Source organism: Silene latifolia, unplaced genomic scaffold (genome assembly GCF_048544455.1).
Source record: "Silene latifolia isolate original U9 population unplaced genomic scaffold, ASM4854445v1 scaffold_119, whole genome shotgun sequence".
NCBI lineage: Eukaryota > Viridiplantae > Streptophyta > Magnoliopsida > Caryophyllales > Caryophyllaceae > Silene > Silene latifolia.
The window spans coordinates 222,831-243,706 of NW_027413127.1; the positions used below are offsets into that span (position 1 = coordinate 222,831).

Here is a 20,876-nt window from a genome sequence, read left to right on the forward strand (position 1 = left end):
TTGAAGAAGGCAAGGCAGGGATAGAGTAATTATTGGTGCCAAGTCCTTTTAATTATCGGTTGAGAACTTGTGGGTGTAGTGGTGGAGGCAGCGGCGGTGGTAGTGGTGAATGGTGGATGTAAGTCGATGTTGAGTATAGTGGGAGCTTAGGCTGAGGTGAGACATATGAGAGCCCATTTTGATAAATAAGTTTGATTCCAGACTAAAACGATACATACTTTAATTTTTGACGCTGTTAAAAAAAATCCTAGAAAATTCAAAAATTGATAGTGCCCACGAGAAGGGAACAAAAGAGTTGCAGGATCGAAATCAATACACAGTAAATTCATGTAAAGCATAATATAAGCTATCGCGTACATTAACAACGAGAGAAAATTTTCTCAGAAGTACAGATAAAGATGATCAACAAAACCACTAAGTAACACTCGTCTCTAATTTCCGGAAACAAGTGCAGATCAATCAACCGGTTGTGCACCTACAGCGCTTGTACTAGACTTACAAAATCTGAGCTGCAGTGTTTAACTTCTCGGCTACGCCCAGTTGTGTCCTAGTGATGCTAGATAGATACAGCATGAGAAGTTGGTCCTGCAGCACACAAATTAAATTATCAGATGATTAATCACAAAACTCATCTTACGAATATACCTTATCTGCAGAAATCACATAGAATGAGCCCAAAATAATACCAGTAGCCAAGCTTAGCTAAAATGCATTTCTGACAACCCCGTAACTTGTCGTGATTACAGACATCGGTCATTATGAAGTATCATGTGATCAAAGTTACAGAAAAAAAAAAAGTATTATAACCAATGTGTGTTTTTCCGGGTAATTGCTATTGGCCTGGTCTTATCGATACGACTGTCCTAAACAGTAAACAATCAATTGACTCAAAAAAGGTTGTGCACTATTTTTTGGAAGGCCACATTAATTCATCCTCATAAACAGTATGTCTCACGATTGAAGTATGCAGACCTGTCTGTCAATAGGCACACTAAATTGAACCTCGACAGCCTACCGAGCAAAAAAGATCACTCATAGATACAAGGGAAAAAAAAAAAAAAAAACAGTATCTGAGTCAAGTTTAATAACAAGGATGTATCTGTCTCACCTGTAGGCTGTCATTGACAAGCTTATCAAAAGCAGGAGCGTCGATCTTAGGTAGGGAGGACACTGCATCAACTAGGAATCGCCCGACTTCATTGTTAGGAGCGACACGTTGGTTCTGAGGGGTAACAATTTCATCACCGGTATTAGGTAAAGAATACAAATATACTTTCTCAAATTGGAAGAATAAACAGGAACCGAATTATAATCTATGGTCTCACCAAAACATCATCAACATATCCAGAGATGTCATCGATGAGAGTGAGCAATCTCTCCAATGTGCTCTCCATCCCTTCCATGTCACTAGGAATTTTGTCGGCCATGGTTGATTTCAAAAGCTCATCTGCCACGAAGAATAAGTAAATCAAATGTCTACCAATCAGAAGATAAAGAGCATCCATTTTAATGGAACAATACCATTTACTTCATCCAATTTATAATGCCATGGTACAAATATGTCGAGTTTAACCGCTATTTACACACAATTTAGAATATCAACAAATCAAAGACAACTTGTTTGACGATGTCTTATATGACGTAGGATGGCAACCAAAGTCAAATGAGAACGAGTTATTAGGGATGGAGGAAGTATAATGGAAGAGTTACAAGTTTGTGAGCGTACATCCAACTCTCTCGGCTTCAGACAAAAGAAGCTCTGCTGGAACTTCCTGAAATTGAGCAGCAAGAGCCTGGCCTCCAAGCGCCAAGTTCACAGATACAAAGGCTTTTATGGTCGGTACCCCATTTGTAAATGCAGTGTCAACTGTGAGATGAATCGGGTTTGCAACTTCTCTTGAATAGAAGTCATGAATCAATGCAGAACCTCCAGACACACCAAAACCAGTTGAGTACCTGAAATCACAGAAAACAAAATAAGTGTGTGACAAACTAACGATTGCTTAACTATTCCAAGGATATGAGGGCTCTAAAGTTGAATGAAGTACCAGGATACTGTCAGACAAATGCATAGAAAATGAAATGGTAAATACACATAAGCATGCAAAGTAGCTGCGCAATGCCCCAACTAAAAATAAAAAACATCAAAGATAGTTCCCGTCATTTTTTTCCGTTTAAACCACTGAACTCTACTGCAAAAGCCAAGGTCGTTCAACAACGCAAGTAGAAACTAAAACATAACATGTTTCCTATCGGAATCGGATTACCAACATATCTTAGTTTAAAAAAGTGCACCTACCCAAACCTCATTGAGGCACTAGCCAAAACACCTCAAAACACCTCAACTAACATATCAAACACCAATTTGTAAATCATTTGTTATGCTCTTCTCTTGTTCACATTATCCCCAATTTGTAGTTTTTTACATCTTAGGCTCTTAGCCCTCCTAAAAACTCACAAAAGGGTATCGTACTATTGTTGCACAAAGTCTAATTTTGAAAATACAAATTAGTATACAAAAACAGTACAACTCATGTCTATGAGGCGAGCGCCTTGAGTCTCTTTGCCATGGGCACTCACGCCTTGGTACTCCTTGTTCCTTTTCAAACTAAGCTACATATAAATCAAGACCAGTCGGAAACCCATAGCAAACCTTGGCCTTACCACCAAACATACAATACACTTAAGAGTCTCTAAGCACCAAACCACACAAGAGCTCAATATCAGCCAAAATGCATGATACATATGGAGAACAATAATAATAACTTGAACAAAATTAAGTCTTGATGCGAAACATACCATCCAACAATGACTTCCTTTGGATTCACCTTTTGGTGCGACGTAAGCATATTATGGTGATAATCAATGTCCAATGCAACCTGAAGAAGAATTACAGAAATTCAACACAAATATCTGTAAAATAACAACCAAAACTAATACAGAAATAACCAAAAAAACAAAGTAAAGAAATTGAACACAAACCACACAGAATCCAAGTGTAAAAAAGAAAAACATTCCATCACCTAATCCAATCTAACGTTATAATAACACGAACAATGCAATACACTTGATTTAACGGTTTGGGCAGTGGGCATAGCAAGGTTTTAGAATACCCAAACATTCCTTCTGTTCCAAAAGTGCCACACACCAAAGGCAAGTAAAGACAAGCACTAGCTAGAGAGAAAAATAAGGTTAGTAGTAACTAGCAAGACAAGACGACCCAATCTTCTTACTACATACATACAGTCTTGGCTTCCAAAACCAGCCAAAAAACCCCCCAGCTCTCCCAAAATCTTTTAGTCTCCTTAGCAGTGTTTCACTGAGATGAATGTGGATGCCTTTTGGATTTTGGGAAAGCGGGTCTCTCTTTCACTTGTAAAAATCCTCCACCTTTTTTAGATTGATGGTGGATGGTTGAAGGTGAAGATTGGCAACACACTCATGGCCGAAATTTTGGCTATCCCACTGGCTCTTAATGTTAGCACCAAGGGGAGGAGGAACCCAATGATCACCTCGAACTGTGAACGGGTTGTCTTTCTCACCAACAGAGGACATGAATATCCTAAAATTCTTTCTAATCTGATAACTGATTGCAGGGCTGATGGTTCATATCCCAGGGTATCAGCTTCAATTCAAAGAATGAAGTGCAAACAAGGCGGCTGACAAGCAAGCCAAGGAAGCTAGAAAGAGCATGCTAGGAGTTGGTGACTTGGTGAGGCGGAGGATATAGATAACCCACCTAGTTGGATTGAAAATTTTCTTTTACTTGTATCATCAGTTTGCATTCGTAACCACGAGGGTCTCCTACTAAGCTACCGGTGAAGTTTTATTATGCTTTATTTCGTTTGTAAATTCCTTGTACATTACTCAGTGCAATATACTAGATACAATAGATAAAAACAGCACAAACTTGATAATTTGCATAGTTAGGCAAAGAAAAATCAAGTTTAAAGCACAAAAATCGAAAGAATCGAAACCAAAAAGCAACAGAATCTCAAACTAAGAAAAGCAAAAACACCTAATCTAACATAATAACATCATGAACAATGCTACTCTATATACCAACTACAATTATACAATAAAGAAAACACATAATAATTTGCATAATTAAGCAAATTTAAATCAAATATTACTGTATAAACGAAAAATCGAAAGAATTGAAAATCAAAAAACATATAATAGTTCATTAATTAGCATAATAAGATTAATAGCAGAACAGTGCACTATACTGCATGCAATACAGGAAAAAACACAATTAACAGTTGATAATTCATCAATTCGCATAATTAAGCAACAAAAAATCGAAGAATTATGAACAATACAACGAACTAGATGAAATCAACATAACACAATTAACAGAAAAATCAAGAGTAAGCAAAAAATTAACCTCATCAGAGGATTCCGTATGAGGAACAGCATAAGAATTGCGAACATCGACGGTACCATCAGGTAAAACGGATCCAAGGAGGGTACCGATAACCCGATCAGCTTGATCGGGTCGACGAACAAAACAATCACAAATATTAAAGATGACAAGCGGATGAACTTTTGCGGTTATTGCTCCTCCCAATTGAAGTACAGTCTTCTCCCTCTTTGCCGCCATTGTTGAGCTCTGAAACTGGTTTTGTTGTTTTTGAGAAAGAAAAATTAGGGTTTTGAAAGGGGGAAAGGCGTAGTAGAGAAGACGTCTCTATTGTTTTCCTGATGTTTTAATAGTTTTTGGATTGGATTGGTTGTAATTTGGGCTTTTGTAATGGAGTCCGAATTCGTATTGTGTAGTGGACTAATGGAGCCCGAATTCGTATCGATGACTTCCTATAATTCAGTTAAGATTAGAGTATTAGACTGAACCGGGTATATTAAATTAATAATTAAATCTAAATTATTCTATGAGTCGGTTATATGTTCCTCCTATCGAAAACGTTTTTGAATTATAGAACCGGTTGTATATATTTGTAAATTTAAATTAGACCTGGTAAAATTAACCTGATCTGGAAAGGCTGATCTGAGATCTGAAATTGACCCAAAACCGCCGCACCCGAATGACACCTGAAACCCGAATTAACCCGACCCGACCCGAAAATGATCCGAGCTTTCATAGACCCGTATTAACCCAACTCGAAATGACTCGACCCGAAACGACCCAACCCGAAAATGACCCGACAAAACATAACTTTAATTGGCCCCAAAAGACTTGAAATGCCCTTTTTCCTTCTTAATCATTGACCCGAAAATGACCCGACGCGAAACAACCCGACCCACTTAACCCGAAACAGACCAGTAAACCCGAAATGACCCGACCCGAACTAACCCGAATATTTAGAAACCCGAACTAACCCGACCCGAATTGGCCCGATTTGCCAGGTCTAATCTAAATATCTTACTTACTTACTACTAATACGAGAGTACAACTTTTCAAAAGTTTTCCGTCAAAACTCCATCTACTCATATGAGGAAAGAAATAAGATTTTGTTGCTAAATCTCGCACATTATTTTACTTAATCTCGCACATTTATTCCACACATACCGAACCTTCCCCTCACATTTCTCCCTCCCAAAAAAAAGTGACACTAGATCAAATGGAAAAATGCAGGAAGTATAAAACAGGCCTCACCAATTGATACGAATACAGGTTCTGTATAAGACGATCTTACACAAAAAATAGTCGAACAGAAAAATTTATACCGTGTCACTGATTAATTACAACACTCTTTCAAGTAGATACAATCATACAACCCATCTCTGGAATGATAATCCCTTTTGTAAATCATTAATTATATCACATTTACAAATTATGTAAGAATCTGTTTCGAAAAATGTATACCTAATGAACTCATGATGTACTGGTTCTTTCTAGACAGGAACATATGCTGTACTAAGTCAAGTCTTTCCCTTCCTCATGTCCTGAACTTGCATGAAGTTTCTGTAATCGTCGTAAATGAGTCAAGGGATTTACATATGGGATGTTCTGCCTGATTTCTCGGTGAACGCCTTCACCGGCTTTTACTTCAGACGTCAGTGCATTGGGGTTTGCAGAACCAAAATTTTAGCCGAATTGAAGACGCGTCAGTGATTACTCCAAGATCTTTTCCCCGGTGGAAAAAAGGTTCCAGACGACAGTTCCGACCAAATACAGGCCAACTGATACCTCAAACACATTATCCCAAGAACCTGAGAATTGTAAAGCTATTATACACGCGAGCATTAGAAGTAAAGTAAACAGTATTATGAAATAAGAGGCAAGAGGACGAACCATGTTGCAAAATATATCCAGTTGCTGCTGTTCCTAGGACGCCTGCCAGTACCCCGGCAGTATTTGAAAGACCGAGCAGTATACCCTGACACCAGTATTTGATTATGTTTTGAAATATCCATGCAGACGAGAACATAGAAGATAATTGAGAATGCATAAAAGAGATTTGAAGTGAAGTGAATTGTAATGACTTACTGAGTACCGAGGAGCAATGTCTTGATGATTCGAATAAAGACCGGACTGAGAGAAAGCGTCAGTTCCCTGGTTATGATAAGACACCAAATGACAAAAAATCAGCTAATAAGGAGCATTGTTTCCGCAATTTGACCAAGGAAAGCGAAAAAATGGTACCTGGCTACAAGCCATGCACAGAACAGCCATAATAGGTGAATCGACGTGGCTCAATTGAGTTAAGAAAAATGCAGGCCCGAGGAAACCAATTGTTTGCATAATCTGCAGAGAAAATTATTCATTCGGTCACTAAAGTGCCTAGACACGTAAAATGTCAATAGATTCAAGATCAATGCGAACCAGCACTTTACCCCAGTGTCTCAAAGGCTCTTGCCAATTGCCATAACAGTAAGGGGGTCTAATATAATCTATACACAGCCTTGGCCCGTGTTTTGAGAACATAGACTGTTTCCGGATGGCTCATAGAAAAACTTAAGATTAGTTATGCGTTTGGCTCTACTGGTTTGAAATCTTAATAAACCTCTACGAACATGCATAGCATAGGCGCATAGGCAGGTGTTAAAAGGCTAGTATTGAGATCAAGGGAACCGTTAATATGTGAAAAGTGTAACAGCCGGAAAGCATGATTGCAGTTGAGAGAAGATCAATACCTTGCGTACTGTGGTGACAGAGTAACCTTTACTAACAAGTGTGTCTGCAATCCAGCCACCAAGATTTGCACACAATGCCATAGTAATCCATGGTACAACACTCAGCATTCCTGAGTCCGTAAGATTAAATTTCAACACCTGTAGGAGTAAACTAATTATAAGGGAGAAACGAAAGATCACGATTCGTTTACATTTCTTAGAGCATGCACCAATGACCCCTTTAACAAAAGCTACAGGCAAAAAACAACTCAGCTGAATTGGGCTTCAAGATCAGGTGTTTTGTCAGATCAAACCGGGAGACAAAATATAAAGCAAGGCTACACTCGAATAAGAAACATCACCTGGTGATAATAAGTGGGCATCCATGTGAGTATAATAAATGTTCCCCAGTTATGACAGAAATGGCACACTATCAAAGCCCAAACAGGTGATTTTGACAAGATTTTCTTCCATGGAATTGTCTTGATTGGCTGTTTCGATAAGATGCAGCTGCTGAGAATTAATTTCTTTTCTGCAGGCCGAAGTTCAGGGTCTTCAAGTGGCGAGCTGCGTGCCTATGTACGCAGTACCAGCAGAAGAAGGATTGAAAAGAGCACGTATAAGAGCAAACTTATTAGCAAAGTCCATGGAGGAGACGTAAATAATTTGGGGTCGGCTAACATGAATGATGATTTGAAACCGTTTTTATGGGAGAAACATAACAATGAAGTTACAGTCAGTACCTTGTTCAACCACACCGTAAACCAAACAGTTCCTAGAGAGCCAAAAGAGTAAAAAACTGATGGCCAGCCAAATTGATGTATCAAAAACGGAGAGAACCCGAGGCCAATAACTGAGCCAAGGTACATTCCGCCGTACACCAATGCCAAGGATCGGCTTCTTTCAGAAACAGGAACCCATTTTGCTAGCATATTATTCATGGCCGGCATGGCAACACCCTAAGCAGAAGAAACAAAACATGTTCACTCAGAGCATAATAGGTTATATAATCATGAACCATCTTTGTTGCGAGACCAACCTCGCCAACACCCATTATAGCTCGGGCTACTAGCAAATAGGGCAGTCCAAGCTTTGCGGCAACAGGAGTAAGGATAGTAGCAACAGACCACCAAACTACACCAAACCCTAGAACAGCCTTTCCTCCAACAGTGTCTGCCCATATTCCCCCTGCGACCTGCAAATTATTGCAGCCAGTCAGCAATACCTTATATTGGAAAAATTACCTGATAACCGTCTCAAAGATTCTTTCCTTATATTGGAAAAATTACCTGAGTAAGAAGATAGCCCCAGAAAAACGAGGACTGTATCAAACCAACTGTGGCCGGACTCCATCCATACTCGGCTGACATGGGAAGTATTGCAATACTCATATTAACCTGCCACCATTCAACAGATACTATTCAATGCAACTGTAAAATTTCATGTACTGTACTACACTAGTACCATCCTTATCGAGTTGCTAGTTTGCTATTCGCTCCAAGATCCGCCACCGCTTTACTTACCTAACTAAATTAGACTACTCTACAGAGTCACCACACCACATTTTAACCTTAAGCAAAATACAACTGTACTTCAAAAGTTCACATTTTCTAGTTAAAACCTACGACTGTTTGCTAAATCGGTTCTGAAATTGTTTTTCAGTTGTGAGGTTTTGCACTCATTTGATGCAATTCTCGACTAATTCTTCATCCTAGGTCATTCATGAATAGCCTCTCCGTGTTGTTAATATGTAAAGCCGTCTACATCCAATACCTGCTTCACTAGGGTAATGCTGCTGTCGTTATAATGCATTAGTTTCGAAACAATTAGGTAAACATCAGGATTACTACAAACATTTAAAACTTGAGAACTAGAGTAGATCAAGTCCCCAACTTCGGAATTCCTTGAATTATATACTCCCTTCGTCCCGGTCAATTGTTGTCCTTTGGTTTTGGCACAAAGACCAAGGAAATAGGAGGGGGCCAATTATAAGATGATAAGTGGACCAAATTGAGTGTATATGATAAAATTGCTCGCAATCCTAAAATAGAAAGGACAACAATTGACTACGACACCCCCAAAATGCAATAAGCCAATAACACGCCTCCATCTCAGTCATATGTTTACCTTTAGTTAAAAATTCCGCTCACAAAAAAAGTAAATGTAAACAATTGAAATAACTTCGAATATATCAAATCTCCAACTTTGGAATTTCTTGGATTATGATGGGATAATTGATTTCTAAAAAGACTTAATTTCCGTCTCACTAATTTGTTTACCTTTGCTTAAAACCCGATCACAAAAAACAATATTAAACAATTGACTCAGACGGAATAAATACTCACTCCCTCCGAATCATTTATTTACCTTTGATTAAAATACCCTCACAATTTGACGAAATTTAGATATATTTTAACACACAAAGAATACAAAAGGTAAACAAATAATTGAGACGAAATAAATACCCGATCCATGTTGCAAAGAAGGAAAGCGGAGAAACACAAGATAACAATAACCCATCTTTTAGGAAACTCCTCCCACCACGGCACTACAACTCCTCCAACTTCCTCATCCTTCACCAAAACGCCACCGTTTAGCGATGATTCCTTAAACTTAACCGACTCCGCCCCGGAATCAGCTGACACGTCAAATGCCTTCTGCCTGACGTCCGCCCATACCTTTCCGAAACTCTTCCTCCTCCGAATTGCTTCCGAAACGGTTCTCAACTCGACCGAAGCCCGAAAACCCGATAACCGACACCGGTGGCGGTATCGGTGTCGGTGAAGTAGAAGGTTGGGGGAGGTGAAGGAGGAGGAGAGGGAAAGAGGGTTCATAATTTGAGCGCCAGAGCTCTGTACTTCACTTCTCAACCACCTGATTTTCATTTGTTTTTTTGTTTTTTTGATTAATTAAGATTCGTTTTGTTTGTTAGTAACTGGTTGTTATTGCGACACCTGGCGGTTGAAATGGATGACTGTGTTAGTAGAAGATCGTTATTTAACTGAAATTTTTTGGGGGTTAAACTGTAAGTCTGTAAACAGTAAACACACTCTTTTAAGCTGTAGTCATGGGCTCATGGCCTCGTGGGCTATAGTGGATTAGTGGCCATATGTGTTGGATCATGTGTTTGTATGGCCCATGAAATCGAGTTTGGACATAAGTCACATTACTTCCAATACAAGAGCTGGCAAGCTTGATCCAACCCGAACCCAAGCAAACCCAACCTGATAAAATTCCATTTTGTTGCAAATTGAAACCGACCTGACCCAACCCCTTGACGACTTGTAGTTTGTCATGACCCGATGATCAGTAACCCGAACTGACTAGACCGATATGAACCCCACCTGATATTGACCGGATTAAATTGATGACTAGACAATTATTAAATTTAATATTGAAGAAAATGAATGTGATTTAGATTTGTGATTTACTCCCTCTGTCCCGGTTATTTGTTGTCCTATTCCATTTTAGAGTGTCTCGGTCAATTGTTGTCCTTTTTATTTTAAGAATGAATTTGATGAGCAATTTGATCATTTACACTCAATTTTGGTCTACTTGTCATTTAATAATTAACCCTCTCTTCTTTCGTTTATCTTTGTGCCAAAACCAAAGGATAACAATTGACGGAAGTTCCGGAACGGAGGGAGCAGTGCTTAGTTTGATACGTTTGACTTAATAATAGAGTAACTAAATCAAATAATGGTTGAAAACTAAACTTAATGGTCAAAAAACGAAGTGATTTCTAACTATTTCTCCGTTTTAATTTGTGCTCCACAGTTGGTCTCCCTTAAGACGGACCCATTTTGGTCTTTTACAAGCAAATGTGACCACTTTGAAAAAAACAAATCATTATAAGCTACTCCCTCCACACACCTATTTTCACCCCATTTGCTTTATTGCGGTCTTCAAGACGGCACTTTGACCGTAATTTTCGACGTCTATTTGTTAATTTTTTTTCTTAAATTTTTTTTTTCGTGGAAGTTATCATGAAAATAAGTGTGAATGTTTTTATTTTATAATCCAATAATTTTTATTCTCTAAGTTATTTACGATCAAAGTTCGGAAACTTTGAGTCTTTGACCTCCCAAAAGCAAATGGAGTGAAAATAGGTGTGTGGAGGGAGTATAATAAAACTAGTTGGATCATTGTGGTTACATTTCACCATAAAATGATGACAAAATCCCGTTTTTTTGAAAAGGCGAAAATAACCCGGCTGAAACAATTTGTGCTCCATGAAAGCCCAAATAAAACGAATGACCCACCAGAATTCCCGCTAAAAAAGAACACATATCATTTAATTCAAGATCTACAATAACGGAAACAAACACACAGAATCACACACCATTGCTTGAGAAAACTGCCTCCTTTTTATCACATTCTCCATTTTCTATCACTGTAATCAAAAGCAATCAACAACACAGTGATGAATTTCAATAAAATCATTGACTTTGTTAATAATAATCACGCAAATCGATGCAATTATCATATTCGTCTCGATTCTCGACCCATTTGTTTCTCTTTTACTTCTCCTTTCTCCTTTTAATCCTTCCTCTAATGGTAATCCCATAATTTTATATCCGTCTCAGTCATTTGTTTACCTTTGATTAAAATACCGTCACAAATAGGAAAAAAAGGTAAACAAATGATTGGACCGATAAAATAAGTGACTTTTCCATAATCTATGCGCTAGCTCCTTTGCGTGTGAAATTCGAAATTGTTGTAAAAAGGACATGTTTATTACGTGTTAGGGTTTCGAAGATTACTTTTCTGTGATTTGATTAATCAAGTTGGTACTTTTTAATTCAATCTTTTGGCCTTGGTTGAGTTGCAATCAATCAAACAATTGATGATTTGACTAGTAATATGATGCTACTATATAGATTGTTGTTAATTAGGGTTATAATAGGTCTTTGATTATATTTTTAATTTCGCTTCGGTTTAATCGAAATCCGGTGAGTTAGTTTCTTCTGTGGCTAGCTTAATTAAAGCTGTAAAATTTGTGAAATGTAGCTTGTGTGATTGTGTTCTTTGCCCTCATTCCGGTTTTTCGATAATTTTCCCAGATTCATTCTAGTTGCTAAGTACTCCCTCCGTCCCAATCATTTGTTACGTTTTATGTATTCTTTGTGAGGGGTATTTTAATCAAGGGTAAACAAATGATTGGGACGGAGGGAGTAATGTATACATGGTGGTTGAATGTAGTTTAAAGGTGAAATGTGTGATGATTTATACTCCCTCTGTCCCGGTCATTTGTTGTCCTTTTCCATTTTCAGGTGTCTCAGTCAATTGTTGTCCTTTCTATTTTAGGATTGCATTTGATGAATAATTTGGTCATTCACACTCAATTTCATCCACATGTCATTTTGTAATTGGCCCTTTCCTCTTTCTTTGGTCTTTGTGCCAAAACCAAAGGACAACAAATGACCTGGACGGAGAGGGTAATAGCTTTTGCTTGATGGTAATTGCGGGTTAGTGTGTTATGAGTTGAGGTTTTGAAATTATGAAAGATTTATGCTTGAATTTGTTGTTCTACTGTGTTTTCTAGAAAAGTATTACTGTATAATTTATATAAATGGTTCTTTCGGAAATCCTCTTTCGCTTGATGCCAATGCTTGACTTTGGCAGTCTAGTCCAAGGCGAGTTTTAGTATTCTCGCGATTCTAGTTGGTCATCAATGTATATGTGGTTAATTGGTTGTTGAATTATTGTTTGCTGGATGGTAATTGCGTGTTAATGTTTTATGAGTCGAGGTTTGGAAGTCTTGAAAGATTTATCCAGTACAGTTGTACTGGTAGTTTTACTGTGTTTTCTGGAAAAGTATGGTTCTTTCTGAGATCCTATGTTACCCTGTTATTGACAGGATAGGCTCAATGTCATCAGAAATCAAGCTAGATATAGAGAGTAACTATGACAATTATGATTCATCACAAGTCGGCCTTTCGAATGGGAAAGATACAATGAGTGTGGGGGTCAATGGAACTTACAGCACGCTCGATGATTTCCATCAAGGAAAGAATTCTATTAGTGAAATCGTCTCACCAACTGAGCTTAGATCATCTAGTGACAGGTGAGTCTTTACAATTCTTGTGAATTTTGATCTCTATGTTACTCTCACTCTGACTCACGGCTGTTCAATATGATTACATATCCAAGTGTTAGACTCAATGCGGCTCATTTTTATTTACACGGGTTTCTGCTGTAGTATGAGGATACGGGGTTTCAACACGTGGTGCGAGTCAACTTTCTAGACATATTTAGTTTTTTTTTTTTTTTTTTTTTTTTTTTGGAACAATTGGAAGTATTCTTCTGAGAAATAAGGCATAAAATCACTTAATATCACTAGAGGCTTCATAGAAAGTCTTTTCCTCTACTTTTGATATGTGGGCCTTTCATTTAGGCTTCTCCATGAGAACTGTCAGGCTGGTAAGGGTCAAGTAAATACTCCATAACCCTATCCTCGTGCGTCTTGTTGGATTTGTGTATGACCTTTACATAGTTTAATATGAAAAGCCGAAGTACCTTAGTGATCCCTTTTGAGCATTCTTAACTGTGATCAACTACAGTTACATTGTGTCTTAAGATAGGTTGTGCATATGAAGAGCATTCTTTTACCATTTTGTGCATTTCGATCTGTACCATACACTATTTTCTCTGAATGTTAATTGTCTCTGAGTAGTTAATCAGATTAGGGCACTGGTGGAATTCATATACTAGAATATCATAGAGCTCAGAGTATAAAGTCTTATCCATCACAGATTCACAGCTTGATCGAGTAAATTATATGCAGCCTTTTCAATAGGCTTCTTCGACCCAATCGAGCAACACAAAATATCATCAGTAGTCATGTGGTTCAAGAGGGCGGAAAAAGGGAGCATGGAGGAGGAAAGAAACCCTCCGGTCCTCTTTTGTCTGGAGCTGCTTATTGCGTTTCCTCATGTAGCATGATACTCCTGAACAAAGTAGTTCTATCAACATATAACTTCAATGCAGGAATATCGTTGATGTTTTATCAGGTATATTTCGTTGTTCAGTAAAGTATGTCGTATATTATCCTGTATAAGGGTTAACACATTGTCCTTGATGCAGAATTTAATCAGCACTGTAATTGTTGTTGCATTAAGTACATGTGGGATTGTTTCGGTAGAAAAACTCAGCTGGAAGCTGATAAAGGTTTGGCTACCTGTCAACATTATCTTTGTGGGAATGCTTGTATCAGGAATGTACAGGTACTTTCAAATTCATAATGAATATTCAATGAAGTGGTCAACTACATGAATGCAATGTCAAAGGCACTGCAAAAGAAAATTGTTACTCTGTATATTTTTCACTGTTCGTAACTGTTGGCTGACCTTCTCTTGTCCTTGCAGCTTAAAATTCATTAATATTGCTATGGTCACAATTTTGAAGAATGTAACAAATATACTAACTGCTATTGGTGAATATTACCTATTTCGGAGACGCCAGAATCAGAAAGTTTGGACTGCTATGTTTCTCATGGTATGAAACCTCTTATATTCGCAGCATCTTTGTTTGCATGGAAAAACAAAATTGTGTGAACACTAGTCATCTGGTGACCCTGTTGGTCAGTGATCTTAATTAATCGAGTAACTGAACTTTGTTGGTCCTGCGCTTTAGAAAAGAAAATTGTAAACCTAAATAGGTGTGATCTGGTGGTCCTGCACCTTAGCTTACATAAAGTTGTTAACCTAAACCGATGTGATCCTGGTTTAAGATTCCAGAAGTAATTTGTCTTTCATTTCATTACATGCTCTAGATTAGTCTGCTGAACTGTTGATACTCACATTCTTTTTCTATTATTTACCTTTATGTATGCTTTAACCTCAGTGCTTGGTATTTTCCCTTCCTCAGATTATCTCTGCTATAAGTGGCGGTATCACAGATCTTGCATTCAACACCACAGGATATACATGGCAATTTATAAACTGCATTCTAACGGCTAGCTATTCAGTACGTTTTCTAGTCATTTCAGTCTTGTTTATCATCACCTTTACTTTGCCCCCTATTCTATGATCTTCAATTGCTGGCTTGCTTGAATGCTTGTTGCTAGGTGCGGCAATCCAGCTTCCCCTACTATTTCGTTTTTTTTTTTTTTGGATTTTTTTTATTTAGTTGCAAAGGAAATCCTAAGGACATTCTGATACCAAGGGGATTCAAACTTAGGTCATAAGTACCACCACTAAAAAAAGTAACTGGTTTATCTAGCTGATATTTGAATTTTTCCTTTCGTAATCACCATGATATTGATGTAATTAAACATGTTTTCAGCTTACTTTAAGAATGGTCATGGACAAAGCAAAACAATTGACGAAGTCTGGATCTCTAAATGAAGTTTCAATGGTGTTGCTGAACAACGCTTTATCATTACCCTTTGCAGTGTTCCTGATTCTGGTCTTTGATGAATGGAGCTATGTGAAGAACGCGTAATCATTTTACTTAATCTCTAATACTCTTAGTGTTCATTCAATTACTAGATCAGGATGAATAAAATTACTAAGAGGGACCATACATTTACAGAGAAGTAACAGCGCTACCAATGTTTTGGGCCGCAGCGACACTCAGCGGACTGTTGGGTCTTGCAATTAGCTTTACATCAATGTGGTTTCTGGGCCAAACCGGCCCTACTACTTACAGGTAATTGCTTACCCTATGATCCGAGATCTCTGGATCAAGCTCTCCCAATAGCTAAAATCTGATCTTATGTTAATTCGATGCTGCACTTTGGCTCCATGTCGATACAATACACCACTTTAACACAGATTTTGTCAAAAACATGATTTTTTTTCTCAAAATAGTCGTCTTCAACAGTACGACACACACCCACATCTGGCATCTGCAGTGGAGTTGAGTAACATTGATCGGATAAATGATTTCCAGTGTCTAATTTAGTTTGCATTATACAGTTCTATATCTATCTTTTCAACTTACTAACAGTACACGTTTGTACAGTCTGGTTGGTTCCTTAAACAAGATACCTATATCCCTCGCCGGAATACTACTGTTCAATGTTCCAATTAGCTTGCCCAGCCTCTTCAGCATATTTTTCGGTGAGAATGCTACTGATATCCTAAATTTATTTTATTTTTCTGATGTGATCTATTTTTTTTTTTCGCTTCATGACCATTCATATGCATTGCAGGTCTATTTGCTGGAGTATTCTTTGCCAGAGCTAAGATGTCATAATACATGGTTTGCACCCCCAGCATTCCGCACAACCGCAAACACATCAGAAGGATCCAAAAGGCGTGTCTGAACTTTCTAGAAGCCGCTCCTCTTTTTTTATCAACTGGATAAACTTAGAAGAACAAGCTGAGCTACAGGACTCCAACTTACCTAGTATAACAGCTTTCGGTAATCTTTCTATTAATGTTATTAGCAATAGCAATGCAGTTACATTGTTCATCTCAGGAAGTGTCTTCTTTGCTGTATTCTGTTCTGCTAACAGAGTTGAACTGATATGCTTCATAATTAATTACTCAAAGCTCAATTTTTCGACGATTGTTACTCTGATTCTCTTATTTGTTTATTATTCCTGTAATTAAAAATTGTGGTTTTTGCTGCTGTCAATTGGTTTTAGACTTTTAATTTAACTTTGTATATGGATCGAGTTCTTCTGAGTTCTGACTGAACAAATTGGCCTGGTTTCAGTCCTGAATAATGCGGAGTATTTAGTAATATAAATTGTAATAACAACATTGTAAGCTGTGCTAATTCTCTATAGACTAACTTTTATAGCATAATAATACAGTAATATAGTCTGAACTATGACATAATACTAATTAGAAGGAGATGGAGCGCCACAATGTAGACCGACAATGTGCTCCAGAAAGTGATTGTTATACGGGCAAGAATCTTCGATGTTTTGAAGAGCTGAACAGTAGTTAGAACTGATTGAAATCTTATGAGTCGTCAAGAAGGAATGGAAGTCATTCAAACAAGACTTCATGCTACGGTCATGGACGGCTAGGAAGCACTTCATCATGTGGTCATCATTGACAGGTGGCATGTCCATGTATGGATGTGGGAATACAAACTTCTCGTTGTCGTTAGTTTCCTGGCTGTCGGAAGGGGAAGACGGAGGCTGGCTTTGGAATGGTAATGGGAACGGGTATCTATGGGGAAAGTGTAAACTTACAGATTATTACCTCTACCTAGCACCATATTCTTCCAACTGACACAAATTAACCAACAAGTACCTAGTATTATTGAAGCTTTACTCAAAATTTTTAAAGATTGTCAATTTGTGATCAATCCTGATTAGTTATTTATCTCATCAGTTAAAAATACGTTTTTCGGCTGCTGTCGATTGGTTTTAGTTAAATTTTTTATAGGGGTTATTGATTTTTGCTTACTGAACAAATTGAACCTGTTCGGCTCCATTAACATCGAAACTTGGAATATATACCAAGTATATCATAAAAAAATACTAACAATAAATTTAATTTTACTCATATAAATAGTAAATAATACGGACTACAACTGTAGACTGTGCTAAATCTCAGTAAAACTAACTTATATAGCTAGTAATTATTATTGATTTTAAATTGTAAATAAAAAATCGACTAAGGTCTGCTAATTGTATGTTGATGAATACTATCAACTTATTTATAGTATGAACTACTATGACATACTAATAATATTAACTAGAAGAGAATGCAGCTTCGCAATCTTGACTTGTTAACGGGCAAGAATACATCACTGACTTCCGTCGTCAGAAGGGGCAGACGGTGAGGATGGAGCCTGGCTAGGGAACGGGAATGGGAACGGGTGTGGAAATCGATGGGGAAAGTGTGGATGTACGGGAAAGTGGGGTGGGAATAAGTGATGATGGTATCCATGGAACGGGATTCCGTGGAATGGGAACCAGAATTTCTGGTCATTCATATCAGTATTGGTCTGATAGTACTCGTCGTTTGTTTCTTGGTTATCGGAAGGAGTTGAAGGGGAAGACGGAGGCTGGCTTGGGAATAAAAACGGGTGTGGGTGTGGAAATCCATGGGGAAAGTGTGGATGTGGGAATAAGTGATGATGGGGAAATCCATGGAACGGAATTCCGTGGTAGTGTCGCCACAGGAATTTCTGGTCGTTTATATCCGTACTGATTTGATTTTCATCAGCAGACGCGGAATACTGATGTTGGGCAAAAGCGATGGCGAAGAGTAGAGGTAGAAGAACTAGAAAGATGATAACTCCCTTCATTATGTTGGCTGTTTTTGATTTGATTTGATGATTTGAGTTGTGAGATATTGAAGGAGGTTTATGAGGTATTTATACTTATGAATCGGAGTTTTTCGAATACATCAAACTCTTAATAAAATAATAATCTTCAATCTTGAAGAACTAGAGTTGTAACATAATAAGGCGAGTTTAAAGATAATACGGAGTAAGAAAGAGTTGGTGTCCTGATGAAAAACTGTAACTTTGTTGTAGACTTATAGAATTCTGAGGTAACTGTAATTAAGAATATCGACAGAAGTCCGATACGTCTGTAACACTGTACTTTGCTAAAATCGTAATCCTAATTATGTTGTCGAAATTTATTCATCAGCTAACTAAAGGGCACTGCGTTACCACCGAAGGGGAACTCCATCAGTCCGTAAGCTACATCACTTCTGAGTTCTGATACTTATACTAGCTCAGTACGTGTCTAAATCGTCTATAGAGGATTAAAATGCGCTTGCTTAGCGCACAACACGTGCCCTGAGCAGGGACTGGACTGCTGAAAATTAATGATACTTTCTCGGTATTAAAACTACTATATGTAGTAATATTCAGTTTTGTAGGAATCATACGCATCTCAAACCATTTTCTAACTGTACTCAGCAATCGACAACAGTTATGTATGTTAACAGCAAAATATTTCGTCAAAATCAGTAAAATTCAATCAATCTTAATATCTTATCATAAGCAAGCAATACATGTGCCGTGTTGAACAATATGCTTCGTTAATGATTCAAAGTCCCAAATCAGATACGGAGTTTTACACAATAATAATACCAAGAATATTACGAAAATAAATAAATGAATAATTACGTAAATAAAATGAATACATCGTTCTGAACACGAACTGGACTGCCTAAAAGGCTGAGTTGATATATTCATTAATAATGATTTAATATTTTTAAAAATTATCAACCTGATTATATTTGTTTATCTCATTAGTTAAAAGCACAGTTTTCGGTTGTTGTCGATTGGTTTTTGTTCAATTTTGTATAGGAGTTGTCGAGTTTTTCTGACTGAACGAATTGATCTTGTTCAGCTCCATTAACATAATAAGCTGATGAGTATAATACGCGAAACTTGAATATATACGGAGTAATTCATAAAATGGTAAAAATATATTAAATTTTATTGATATTTCGATATAAATCGTAAATAATACACAACTGTAGACTGCTAAATCTCCAAAACTAACTTATTTATAGTATGAACTATGACGTAATATTAATATTAACTAGACTAAAAGGGTACGGAGCTCCGCAATGTTGAGCAAGAAGGTGTTCTGTCCAAGTGACGTCACTGATTTCCGTTGTCAGAAGGGGCGGACGGTGAGGATGGAGCCTGGCTAGGGAAAGGGAAAGGGAATGGGAATGGGAATGGATGTGGAAATCGATGGGGAAAGTGTGGATGTACGTGAAAGTGAGGTGGGAATAGGTGATGATGATGTTCATGGAACGGGAATCCGTGGAATGGGAACGGGATTAAATTCTCGTCAGGGATTTGATAATTGTCGTTGTTGTTGTCGGAAGGGGTAGAAGGGGAAGACGGAGGCTGGCTTGGGAATTGGAACGGGAACGGGTGTGGAAATCCATGGGGAAAGTGTGGATGTGGTAGGTAATAGTGATGATGGTATCCATGGAACGGGATTCCGTGGTACGGGAAGTGGATTTTCTCGTCATTCGTATCAGCAGACGCGGAATATTGACCTTGACCAAAAGCGATGGCGAAGAGTAGAGGTAGAAAGACGACAACTCTGTTAGGCCCAGTTTAGCCTGGTCTGACCATAACCTGGCCTGACTCAACAAGGTTGATTGATCAAGACAAGAACCGGACGAGTCTGACTATTATTTATTTCTTTGAAGAATATTATGGCGAGAAGACTACTAAATCCTGGAAAAGAAGCCACGATGGTCCGTACATTATAGCTTGGCGATTCTTTGAAATAGCCCGAATTAAGAAGATAAACAAAAGATATGATTGTATACAAGCCGTGCCCTATTCTCAAGGAAGACCAAGTCCAAACCTAAAACTACTTAATCCATGAACGGACGGAAAGAAGAGAAAAAGCTAAGGAATGGTGAGTTGAGAACGGGTCAAGCGAACTAATAGGAAGCATGCCCTATTATTAAGCAACAACTCCTACCTTTGGGGAGAACGTTATACATTTATAACGTTATTCATAGTAACGTTAGAAAAACGGTAGAGAACTATAAATAGGAGAATTTGACAATTGTAAAGACATTCATTATTAGTTAATTTTATCTATACTTTATCTTCTTTCACTCTTGAGCATTGGATATTCATACAACATTGTGCCCGGCCTATCAAAATAATAAAGACGTTATTCTTTATACTTATTTCTTTCTTTGTCATTTATTCATACCATTCTAATCTTATAGAACTAGATACCCTAATCACTATATAACTAAGCCGGATCCCTCCAGGAAAATCCTGCTAAAACAATTGGCGCCCACCGTGGGGCATCTAGTTCTTCAACCAATAAAATTCTCCTTATTATCTTTCAATTAATATTCACACACAAAAATGGTGGAACTCACCATTTG

General features: G+C 37.8%; 3 protein-coding genes across 3 annotated transcripts; 1 reads left to right on the forward strand and 2 right to left on the reverse strand.

The window, feature by feature from the left end:
• Positions 1–295: 295 nt before the first annotated feature.
• LOC141637557 (eukaryotic translation initiation factor 3 subunit F-like) lies at positions 296–4,733 on the reverse strand. Its single transcript, XM_074447056.1, has 6 exons — positions 4,388–4,733; positions 2,800–2,879; positions 1,727–1,956; positions 1,326–1,447; positions 1,109–1,222; positions 296–585 (listed from the first exon to the last, which is right to left on the reverse strand). The coding sequence occupies exons 1-6, from the start codon at positions 4,601–4,603 to the stop codon at positions 496–498; spliced, it is 852 nt and encodes a 283-aa protein (XP_074303157.1). The 5' UTR covers positions 4,604–4,733; the 3' UTR covers positions 296–495.
• An 864-nt stretch (positions 4,734–5,597) lies between these two features.
• LOC141637566 (sodium-dependent phosphate transport protein 1, chloroplastic-like) lies at positions 5,598–9,987 on the reverse strand. The gene is made up of 10 exons (XM_074447068.1): positions 9,540–9,987; positions 8,364–8,471; positions 8,114–8,269; positions 7,818–8,033; positions 7,437–7,649; positions 7,096–7,233; positions 6,605–6,706; positions 6,449–6,514; positions 6,254–6,338; positions 5,598–6,171 (listed from the first exon to the last, which is right to left on the reverse strand). The coding sequence occupies exons 1-10, from the start codon at positions 9,957–9,959 to the stop codon at positions 6,074–6,076; spliced, it is 1,602 nt and encodes a 533-aa protein (XP_074303169.1). The 5' UTR covers positions 9,960–9,987; the 3' UTR covers positions 5,598–6,073.
• A 1,565-nt stretch (positions 9,988–11,552) lies between these two features.
• On the forward strand, positions 11,553–16,668 carry LOC141637480 (GDP-mannose transporter GONST2-like). The gene is made up of 10 exons (XM_074446949.1): positions 11,553–11,631; positions 12,935–13,141; positions 13,862–14,087; positions 14,161–14,300; positions 14,442–14,571; positions 14,944–15,042; positions 15,361–15,515; positions 15,610–15,726; positions 16,042–16,139; positions 16,232–16,668. Exons 2-10 carry the CDS (start codon positions 12,945–12,947, stop codon positions 16,273–16,275), a joined length of 1,206 nt encoding a protein of 401 aa, XP_074303050.1. The 5' UTR covers positions 11,553–11,631; positions 12,935–12,944; the 3' UTR covers positions 16,276–16,668.
• The last annotated feature ends 4,208 nt before the right edge of the window (positions 16,669–20,876 follow it).